Source organism: Anoplophora glabripennis, unplaced genomic scaffold (assembly GCF_000390285.2).
Source record: "Anoplophora glabripennis isolate ALB-LARVAE unplaced genomic scaffold, Agla_2.0 scaffold195, whole genome shotgun sequence".
Lineage (NCBI taxonomy): Eukaryota > Metazoa > Arthropoda > Insecta > Coleoptera > Cerambycidae > Anoplophora > Anoplophora glabripennis.
Genome location: NW_019416334.1, coordinates 771,599 through 783,845, shown reverse-complemented (window position 1 = coordinate 783,845; position 12,247 = coordinate 771,599). Strand labels below are relative to the sequence as shown.

Genomic DNA, 12,247 nt, shown 5'->3' with positions numbered 1-12,247 from the left:
ATTCTCCAAACAAGAGGACCACTAATTCCTACCTCGGCTGATATTCTCCGCACACTCGTACCTGGATTCTGCTCTACCAGTGCTAGAATTTCTTCTTCTGCTCTAGGAGTGGATACCGACCTTGGTCTTCCGGATAAATGGCACTGTTTGCTCAAGGAACCGGTATCACGCAATCTTTGGTGAATTCTTCCAAACATGCGTTGTGAAGGAATCTGGCGATTTGGATAAGCGTCAACATAAAGACGTCGCGCTTCGGTGGCGTTCCCATTAGCACGACCATACATGAAATGCATGCCTGTTAATTCTGCGTTAAAGTAACCAGCCATAGTGAAAGAAACTTTGTGCACTGAGAACAACTGTCAAATACGTACTGTTTATTTCACTAAACATCAACCAACTATTATAAGAAAATACACAATGTTTTTGCAAAATAAAAAAGGGGCTAAAAAACATAAAACATTCCATATCTCCGCAACTTTGCGGACCCATGTTTATTGAGACTTTTCTGCTTATTTTGGTTCATACTATTACCTCCTTAAATATTTTACACTCTTTTTTTAACACCCTGTATGTTTTGTGTTTATAACCTTGTAATTTGAAACAAAACTCAGGGACCACGTGTATTTCGAACTTTTTACATTTACTGTTGGCCACTTATTTATATGTCCCCTATTTTCGGATATGTCGGAAGTTGAAATATGTGGGCAGAAGTCTGGCGCAATATTTACTTAACAAGGGGCAGACTATTTGAGATCCATGAATGGCAACTTGAACCGGTATACTGAATAATTAAAACTTTAATACATTAGGGGACTGTGCTGAAGTTTTAATAGGGTTGTGTAAAACTTGTACAAACTGGCCAGATACGTAGTAATCTATCATTCATGGAATGTTGCTATAAATACGTGGTTCTAGTAAACCACCTAGCTGATTGGAACAAGTATGTTTGCCGTCGACAATTCCTAGTTATACGAAGTTATTACTGGGGGTAACCATTTCTTTTGCGCAGCACTCCAAGTTTAACAGTTTGCTTTGTGTCGGGAGACGAGAATCAAATTGTTTATGTATACACAAACAGCGTATTTACTTGAGCTTTGATCTTAGGTCGATTCGAATTAAGCTTTACAGCTCAAGTGGCATAGCAATTTACCTTGTTATCATCCCTTATGAAAGCCACGAATAAGTGCAAACTTTTAATTCTGCTTCGTCTGGCAAGATGGTATTTGTAAACATGTTGCAGGTACCTATTTGTCTAATTGATGTAATATACTGGTAAAAAAACAATACATCGTAAACATTGTTTGAATAGAGTCACTTCCGTAAACAAAATTATTGACAGTGTTAAAAAAGTGTAAAACTGCAAGAAAGAACTATTACAAAAGATAATAAAAACGATATTACGATCATATTTGTTCGAAATGACATTTCCCCATTAGCGCGGATACAGACATGGTACCGACGCACCCAATTTTGGAGAATATTTTCCCAAATTCCTGGTATTCCCCTAATTGTGTCAGAAGCTTCAAGTATACGGTTTCGCAATTCTTCCACAGTAGCAATTGGAGTATTGTAAACCAATGATAAAAGTCCATTGGAGTTAGATCAGGTGACCGAGGTGGCTACGCCACAGGACCAAAGCGTCCAATCCATCGCCGAGGAAACATTTCATTCAAAAGTGTCGTTACTTCTCGAGTACTGTGTGGAGGAGCCCCATGTCGAAGATAAAACATGCGTGCCCGAACTTGTAATGCCACATCGTCCAATAATTCAGAATTCAGGCAACTGATTCTCTAAAAAGTCAGCATATGTTGGTCCATTTAGTCGTCTTTCAAAGAAATAGGGACCCACAAGTACATCGCCTATTATGCCAGCCCAAACATTTACCGAGAACCGATGTTGAAAATGAGTTTCCCTAATCGCGTGAGGATTTTCATCGACCCATATGAACATATACGGGCAAATATCGCCTCATCTGTTACACAAACATAAGCAGGAAAGTCTACTTGATTGGCATATTGCCGTAAAAACCATCTGCAAAAACGCATTCGTTGATCACAATTCGAGGGTAAAATCTGTTGAACTGGTTGCAGATGATAGGGGTGCAACAGCTGGCGCCTTAAGATGCGATGTACGGTACGAGATGAGGTTCCTACTTGCTGTGCGAGTCGTCGAGTACTAATTGTGGGGTCTTCGTCAAGATTTTCCGACACTGCATCTTTAACATTAAGGTTCACTTGCTGACCACGTCCTTCTCCTCTAGGAACAACACTTCCCGTATCTCGCAGCCGCTGAACGCACTGTAGAATTGTATTTGCACATGGGGGGTGACATTGTGGCCATCGCTTCCGGTACAACCTAGTCGCCGCGAGCGAATTTTCTCCGGCCGCACCATACACTAACACCATATCGACACGTTCGGAAATAGTAAATGCATTGTTTTCTCGGTTCATTGTAAAACTAGTTTGTGCACAAACTAAAAAATTAAGACATAAGAATTTTTAATGTAATCGGCACGCTATTTTTATTTTTCTGTTTCTTTATAAAAATTACACTGTCACTATCGAGGAATTACAAAATAACAACTTTTGTCTGGAATCTTTCACTTTTTAACATTGATGGGTCGATGGACGATGCTTAATATTTAATAATTAAGCGAATAATGAATCCAATACAAATACAAAATCAGTTGACGGCACAAATTTTTTGATAATGTAACCTAACCTTCTTTTAGTATTACTAGTATTAAATTATACCGACTTAAATTATAAGGTTGCAACTCGGGTCACATAAAAACATTTCCAAAGTTTTTAATAAATAACACATGGTCGGCCTTTTCTATTACAAATGTTATCAGGAAGTTGTAGTTTAATTTTTATAGATTGTACACGCCACACCCTGTATAGCTTTGTGGAGGATGCGACAAGTGAGGTGATACAAATCCATATAGCTCAGGATCAATTTTTCGTTCAGAATTTGTTATTATTCGATTCGATATAACTTTAGTTATACACATAGCAGTTTAAAACTGTGCCACATGACCTGTTTTGGCGGTAAAACCATGAAAAATTTAGAAATTTTCTGAAAAAATCATCAATCAACTTAGTTTTCTTGCGACCTACCCCTTCTTCGTACAAAAAAAAACTGTTAAAATATCAGTTATACTTCTAATGAATGATATTTTATGGCTAATAATAACATACGTTACACAGACTTTTCGAAGCATTCGACATACTTTGCTATGGAAAATTAGTTCAATAAATTTACTTTCTCAAATTCCCTTTTAAAATTACTTGGATCATATTTGTCCAATAGATTTCAGTATGGTTTACTTAAAGTAAGTCTGAGGATTACTTAGTCATACTTGGAGTCCCACAGGGATCTGTTCTTGGGACCCTACTATTTTACATTTTTATCAATGATTTTACTAATTGTTTAGATATTAACTATCTTCTCTATACTGATGATCAAAATATTCTCAATCACCGACAATTGTATAAGTACGTCTACAAATTAATTTAATTCCAATTCCAATTTAAGTGATTGAAATTTGATTCTAGTCACTAAAAACCAACCTGCAAAATTGCAACAGTTGGACAAAATAGCCTTTAGTGCTTACATTTCTGTATTATTGTACTTTTGTCCATTTTTAATTGTTAATCTGTCTTCTGTAATATATAATTTTTTCACTATATCCCCCTGTTCTGTAGTTGGGTTTTACATCTGTATAACATAACAGTGTATCAATTTTGTACGTAAATTTTAACACCCTGTTTCTCGGAAACAAAATGTTTCGGTACATACATTTATATAAACTTGTTTTCTTATTTTTGGAGTATTGTATGTTTTTTTATACCCTGTAGCACATGTCATATACTTCGTATCAAAATTAACACATACGAGGTCTGTTAAAAAAATAACCGAACTTCTGAATTACGCACTAATGGAGATATTTAGTGATATGCTGTTGGCAGCATTGCGCTGTTGATAACCTCCTTTGTATCTACATGTTATTGTATGGTTGATATCTCATTTAGTTTTTAAGTGTTACTGACGATTTTTGAAATGTGCAATTTTCTGGAAAAACTATGAAACGTAAAATTTTACCGATTTCAAAGTTGATTTTCTCGTGAACGGTTAATATGATTTTGACTATCTATTCCTGAAATATGGTTATATTCCTCAGTAAATGATGCTTTAAGATAGAAGATAGAAGATTTAAGATAGAATTATGAATATTGAAATTTTCTTTCTATCATCTACAGGGTGTAAGAAAGAACGAGTTTATATCTTCGAAATTTGCACCTCTACAATTTTAGTCGTTAATTATTTACCAGGTATTATTATTCAACATAAACCCTTCACCGGCTAATGACTTTGATGGAAACAAATTCAATTCGGATACTATAAACAATTTCTCAAAATATCCCTTTGGAATTAATCGAATTAATTTGTTACCGGTGGGAGGATTCGCGGTTAAAAAACAATGTAAACATTTGTAGCAGTCCAGACAATGCACTAAAAGGTAAAGTGAATAATTTATTTTACCCCCGGCAACTACATTGAAGTGTACTTGGCTGAATGCCGAAAAAAAGTTTCTTTATACGAACTGGCCGAGAGGGTGGAAACGACAGGTCAATGGAAAGTTAAGAGTTCAGCGACGGTCCCCCGTTACCGTTTAATACGTGTAAGAATTTCCAAGAAATTTTCTTCGTGACGTAAGCAGGGCCCTTGAGGGCAATAAGGTTAATACACATTTCCTTTCTATAATCCACTTCACTGTTACTGTTCCTTCATTTAGATATTCACAATGGGTGTCATTCAGTAAAAGGGTACTTGTTTTTATATTTCAAGTAAGCACTAATCCCCAAGTATGTGGGCTAGCTGCAAACGAATGGTGTGACGACACAATATGACTTCCGTTTTCCCGCGCTTATTTATTATTACAGGGTAATTGTTGAAAAAAAAATCTTTTATTTTGCACATCAACTCACTACAATGTGTGTTCATTGAATATGATTTTAAAAAATATATGCTGAATAAACCCATTGAAGTAGATTTGAGACAGAAAATTTACACGTTTTCGATTGAAAGCATTTATATTATGTTTTTGTTATGAATGTTTGATTTGAATGATGATGAACGTTGGAATTGACTTTTTGTTTTAGATTTTTATTTGGGCGCCATAAATTTTAATGTTTAATACTTATTTCTTCTGTATTGAGCTGACTCAACTACAGGGTGTTAAATTCTGTTTTATCTTATTCACTTAAATTTATTGTAAAATGGAAGATAGAATCAAAGTTAACAAATCTGATTATATTTTTAAAATGAAATTTTATAATTGACAATCATTTCCTTATTCTAAATAATTAGTATACTTACTAAATTCGCCCTTTTATCTGTATTTGCAATGCTATGATTTGGAAACTATGTCGACATATTAAACTTTAAAAAGTATATTTTTATTTTTACGTTGTATGCATATGCGATTATTTGAAATTTGTGTGTTAAATTTGGGCAAATTATTTGGTTATACAACTCACAATTCTGCTAGTCGTTACGCAAGTTTCGTCGTTGAATTCTGGATCTAAGCTGCATTCCACTGTTAACTGCAATTCATAGGTATCGTTAACTTCACTTCACTTTATGATTTTCTTACCTTTTATTATTTGCACAATATATCCTTTGTTCAAAATTTGAAACTTTATGGGAACAACTCGTTGTGGTTAAAAACTTTTATGGATTATAGCACTGTGTGGAAATTCTATGGTTCTGACATTTGACATCACTCAAAATGACTTTGACGTTTCTTGATAGGTAATTTTTGACTTGATTATTATAACTGATGTGCTTTTGTTATTTCAGGTACAAACTTAACGATTTTTCTTGCTTGGAAATATTATGCGAGGTGGCTACTTTACTTTTATTGAATCCAAAACAAATGACTCGTTACTACAGAAATGCCAACCAAACTTTTGAGAATTTTCTTATATTAAAATACTGACTCTGTGCATGTTCTAATCAGCATTATCTTTCTGTAATTATAGATTCTATTAATTTTTATGAACATTTTGACTCTTTTAATGTCTCTCTTCGTTGACTTTTAAACTTTCAATAAATTTTACTTAATTTTGAGAATTTTAATTAAATTATGCTACACAGCTTGATTTTCTGCCTATATACTTATTCACTGTCTTCAAAATTAACCTTTTTTCACTTTTTCAACAGTTCTTTACTGTTTATGTAGCTTAACGATTGACATGTTTTCAGGTCTATCGATTCATAGAAAACTTTTAAAGTTTATACACAAATTTGAACTTGGATTGGGATCTAAATACAGTTAATGATAATTAGAAGGTCTCTTGCACACTGTACAAACTATTTTGCAGTTCAACAAATTTTTAAAACTACAATTTTACACATTTTTGACGACACATGGATCTGTCATTTCGAAAACGTTATTGAAACTTTTTATAATGCTTTAAGTTTAATTTCACACATAAATTCATATTGGAAGTATGCTATACTTTAATTTCGTACATGATTTATTGCATGTTTTTCATTTAGGGCATTTATCTATGACATTTATTTTTGGCAATAAATGCGTTTGTTTTTCAGATTAATTTCCAAGTTTTTCAATTGTTATTTTTCTGTATTACATATTTTTTCTCCAGTAAAAAATGTAATAAAATTAATAAACTGCTGCGCCAAAAGGACCAATAGAGGGTTATTTTTGCTTAACCAAAAATCCCATACAGAAAAAAACAAATAAACACATTTTTGATTAGACAAAACTAGTTATGACCCCAGACTGATCATTTTGCTGCAAAGGTTTCATTAATTTTTTAAATAACAAGTAAACAAAAGAAACGAAAACTATACCAAATACATGACTTCAGACAATATTTTGTTTTTCAGGTATAATTATGGTGGGTTTAAGCAACCTTAATCAATTTTAAACTCTTTCCAATTTCAAGGAAATATCCAACTCTGTGTTCATTTAATTCCTCAGTCCGGATTTAAGTTCTATACTCTCCATTTACCACTTTAGATTCCTCCTTCAGTTCTGTTAAGATTGGAATTGGAATCGTAGAATAGTTGAGGACTATTTCCGATGGGATTATCTAGCCCCTTTAATAAAAAAATATGGATGATGGGTTGCAGAGACGCCAGCTCCATTCTCATGGATCCCCTGCTATTGCCTAATCTAATCTTGGGGGTATTAAAACTCGACCCGAAGGAAAACTGAATCGATGTCGTTTGGTAATAGTATCCGAAGTTATAAAACGCCGAATAACTTCCACATTGAAGGGTTTCAACGCCAAAAATAAGTTTCTTGTGTTGTGGAAGCTTAGGCTGTCGTACAGTATGATTGCTTGTTTTACATTATAGGAGGAGTAGAAAATATACTCGTACCTTTGTTTTAGCAACAGTATTTTTTTAATACGAGGGAAAGTTATTAAACAATAGGCACTGTTAAAAGATATGTTTTAATTTGTTGTTACTTCTCTTGTGTTAGAACACATTTTACAATATCTGTTTAAATATTTGTGGATTCGAATGTATATTTATGGACGAGTCTGCTTTTGGTCAACAAGCTGACATATATGATCCAATGCATTTTTGAGTACATGGAATAATATGATAAAAAAGTGACACTTTTCGTTCGAAAACGAACTTTTATCGACAAATCTGCTTTTGTCAACACTTTTTAGGCTATAAAACTGACCACAAAGCAAATTAAATTCCGTTGACGTTAAATTTTTTTCTTGGTTTGTTCTTTGGTTTAGTGTCACTTACTTCATGGATATTGTAGTCGCAAATACCAGCTCGTATTTTCAAGGCTATACATTTTACATGACGTGGCGTCTAAGTGACATTTCTCGCTTTGAAATGAGTTCATAAAATTTTCTCGAAAACTTTCGTCAAAAGTCGACATTTTCGTTAAATTTTCAATTGACAAAGTGCGTCTTTTTTATCAACTAGCTGCAAAATACTTTTATGTTCTAGTACGCCAAAGTCTCGTATAGTGTTTTGAAACTCTCAAAAATATTAGGTATTGAATTTGTTGTTGCACATTTAGCAATGAATAGAAAATGGTAAATAGCAACGTAGGTACTTAAGTATCTTCTTATTTGATTTCCCAATTATCTAAAGACCAGTAAATTTTACGAATACTTTATAAGAATGCTTTATTGCCACAAATTGATTGTACATTTTAAAAACATTTAAAATTATTTAAAAAACCAGTGCCGTACGATTTTCTCAAAAAAGACCCCCTACTCCCCCAATAACTACGCCACTGGAGTGTATTTCGGAATAAGTTATCCGCGCGAAAATAAGGCGTCAAAGTTGGGTGGGCTCCGTGGTTTGCATCTTGGACCTTGATTTGATTTGTTCGTTAGTTATTCTACGGGCCGTTACACCTAAGAAAATTTAAAAATGTTTCGTCCGAGCTATGTCTATTAAATTCAAAAATTTATTAAACACGTTCCTGATTTACCTTGTGATAGAGCAATAATAAAATGTCGTATTTGTGAAATGATTTTGTTAGGTTTGGGTTTCTATCAATGCAAAAGACAATTGAACTGTCTGCAACTACATAAAACAATCGATTCTTACAGTTGCCGTACTGGGTATTTTTATTACATTAACTAATTTCTATGTTCAGTTTGTATGTATTTCGATTATTTTAGTGGAAATACACTTAAGCGACCATTACACCGAAGTTGTTGATTGCATGAAAAATGAAATTTACAGTAATATACGACAGATCGGACTTAAGACGAAAAAATGTGGATAACAGTAAACAAAACTAGAAAGAGGGAGAATAATTTCACCAGATGTAGGCGACATACAGAGTAACGTGTTGCTTCAATAGATTCCGCTTTAAAGAGTTATCCTTTATTCCTTTAGCCTGTCACTTTCCACATTTTCGATATACCAAAATACTTGCTACATAATACATTTAAGAACTATTTTTGGACTTTCCTATTACCATCTCATAACAGCGTCAAACTTTTTCACCAGCTGTTTGTATAAAATATCGATCTTCTATCCTCGCGAATATAGCGAAGTCTCGCTCTCGTCCTGACCCACTTTCTGTCAATGCCATTGGGAAATAATTTAATCAGTGTTGCCTGTCGGCGTGAAGCGCAAGACACTCTATTCAATCTAGAGGATCTCAGAAAGAGAAAATGGAGCGGGGAAGCTGTTGGAAAGTGAAATCGGGTGGTGTCTACCTCGTCACTTCAAAGCGAATTGAATAAACAAACTGTTTACTCCTAGAACTCCCTCAAAGGAACTGGTNAAGCGCAAGACACTCTATTCAATCTAGAGGATCTCAGAAAGAGAAAATAGAGCGGGGAAGCTGTTGGAAAGTGAAATCGGGTGGTGTCTACCTCGTCACTTCAAAGCGAATTGAATAAACAAACTGTTTACTCCTAGAACTCCCTCAAAGGAACTGGTATTATGTGTATAATAATAGTTATGTTCAAATGGGAATAAACAGCAAACATTTTTTGTTGTTGTGCTGAGTAGGTACAATTTTTTTTTAGAAAAAGTCGTTGCTGTAGTTGGCCATGCCACGCTTTCTGGTGTCAAATCTGGATTACAAATGATTTTCAGCAATTGGTAGAATTGAAATGGTGTCACGATATATATTTTTTCTCCAGTCAAATGTTCAAATATTAATATTCCCTTACAACGGTTGTATGTCACTGTATTTCAGTGTTGTTTTTTTTTTAAATAAAAGTTGGTGATCTGGAATATGTTGATAGTGAATTTCACAAACCAATAAGCAACAGTTTTTGTGAGGATTTTCTTGTAAATCGAGCAATTGTCTCTTACGTGGCCAAAGTCTCTAAAACTTTTTTCTATTTTACTACCTAACTACCGATCGTGTAATAATATGCCTCTCCGGGTATTTATCATTAAACAATTCGCAAACTACAGCTTGTGTCGAGTCCTGTCGCCATATCATACCATAATCAAAATTTCTATTCGTTGCTTCAGTTGCTCAGTTAAACATGACATTCCTTCAAACTTTACGACTGCACTTGACAATTACTTATTTTAAGTCAAATTGTCATACTGTTTCCATGTGACAAGCCAACAATATCAAGTCGATAATACACTGCTCAACAATTGAACTGGATACTTGTGATTATCTTGAAATATTAATTCAAAAATATTGTTAAAATCATTACATTGCATACTGACAATGGGGTCAATACTTTTTGCTGTTTTTTGTTTTCCTGTGTAGTCAACAATTTGGACATTTAATTTGATTTGTTGTTCTGTTTTATAAATAAATAAATTAATTAATAAACCGTACATTTCTCGATAACTGTTGAGTTTAGGTATAGGACATGGTACATGAAATTTACTTAGATTTCGGTGCAGAATTCAAAAATGAATTAAAAAAGGGGATATTTACAGTAAATTAATATTGTGATCCTTTAACACCTCTCCAAAACGAAGTTTATAAAACAAAGTGCCATTATTTTGGGTTGCTTAATCTACTGCTACAATCTGATATATTAAAATTGGGACACCCTGTATAAAAGAAGGTTACAACATATCAATCTTTTTTCACTTTTTCAGCGTGTAATTTCAATTTTCAGGTGATGGATCTAGCGACCCGACTTTCCGCCAAGTTGGACGAAAAGAAGCAGACCGACCAGCAGGACGATAGCGGCGGTCAGGAAGCTCCGCAGGCACAGGGAACCTCCGATTCGGATAGAAACGTGATGCTCTCCGGAGAATTTCCCACAGGCGCCGTTACGGAACGGGAACTTGAAGCGGATGAGGTGTGAGGCGTCTTTTTTTTTTCATTCGAAGGCGCCCGCTCTTATCTGGAAGTCGGGCGCTCGTTTAGTGCCATTTGTAGGATTCCTTTTGCTTAAATGAAGAAGTCAGCGTGCATGTAAGGAACTCTAACAACTGCTTAAAAGTAATAATTTTTTTTTATCAATATGTTGATAGATACTTGAGTTGATATGTTGTGAAATATTATGGAATAAATGATGTTGCAGGTTCATAAGTTAACTTAATTTTTATTATCATTTTCCCTCTAGGTTCTACACTTTTATACTTTAGCAAGAAAAAATTCGAAAATAATAAAACTGCAATAAAAGTGGGTAATAAAACTGTTGTAGTGGTTATACAGTGTCCCCCTAAAGTCGTGCGCAAATTCATTATTAGGTAAACAAAAGAAATTATTAAAAATTCCCGAAACAGGTCGATTTTTGAATTTAATTTACTATTTTTTCAAATAATAGTTTAATATACAGGGTGACCTATGTTCGAGTAATGACGTCATCACAATTTTTTTTAAATGGAACACCCCACTTTTTCCAATTTTCGGATTGCCCTAACTGAGCTGATTCCAAAAAATATACCACAAGTTGCTTCTAATTGTTACAGGGAGGACAACAATACCCAAATTATTTACAAATACTAAATTTATTTACAAATAAATAAACGTACTAAAAATTGAATCAAATCACCACATATCATTTTAAAATGTCATTATTTTTTGCTATTATTTCTTTGATGCTTTTTTAATTTTATCTGCCTGATAGAACGTGCTCGTGTATTTCTTGCAGGCAATCATTTTTAAATAGTTTGTTAAGATTGTACAAGTAAATCCATTTTGAATGATTCTTCCTTAAAATATTGAGTATTTTTTAATTAATTAAAAAACATGATTCTAAGTGAAACCGAACGGATTGAAATTCTTATGATGATCGGATATGGTGATAGAATTCGAACTCATGAGGAAGTTTGTGTTTTGTTTAATGAAATTCATCCCAATCGTCCACCAATAAATCGATCCACGGTTAGCCGAACTGAAGCAAAGTTTCGAAATCATGGTCATGTTAAAGATATGCCCAGATCTGGCCGACCGACTGTAGATGAAGAAGTGCAGTTACAAGCCCTTTTGACCATTCATGAAAACCCGCAATCCAGTCTGAGAGTCGTAGCAGATAATTTAGGAATGAGTGAAAGTACATTGAGTAGACTTCTTCACAGAAACAAGTATCATCCCTACAAAGTCCACTTAGTACAAGAATTATGTGACGATGATTTCGACAGACGCACAGAATTTTGCGAAATGATGATGGAAGAATGTCAGGCAGATCCGGATTTTGTGAAACGCATAATTTTCTCCGACGAGGCGTCTTTTTATTTGAATGGCACCGTCAATAAACAGAATTGTCGGTACTGGTCAGATCGCAATCCA

The 12,247-nt window shown here is 34.1% G+C and overlaps 1 protein-coding gene across 1 annotated transcript in view; it reads left to right on the top strand.

Moving 5' to 3' along the window:
- LOC108904734 (Bardet-Biedl syndrome 4 protein homolog) overlaps nt 1-10,960 on the top strand; it is a 48,018-nt gene extending 37,058 nt beyond the window's left edge. The window contains exon 10 of the mRNA XM_023454145.1: nt 10,626-10,960. Coding sequence (XP_023309913.1) covers nt 10,626-10,817 — 192 coding nt within the window. The 3' untranslated portion in view covers nt 10,818-10,960. The remainder of the gene's footprint in view (nt 1-10,625) is intronic.
- Nucleotides 10,961-12,247: the final 1,287 nt, after the last annotated feature.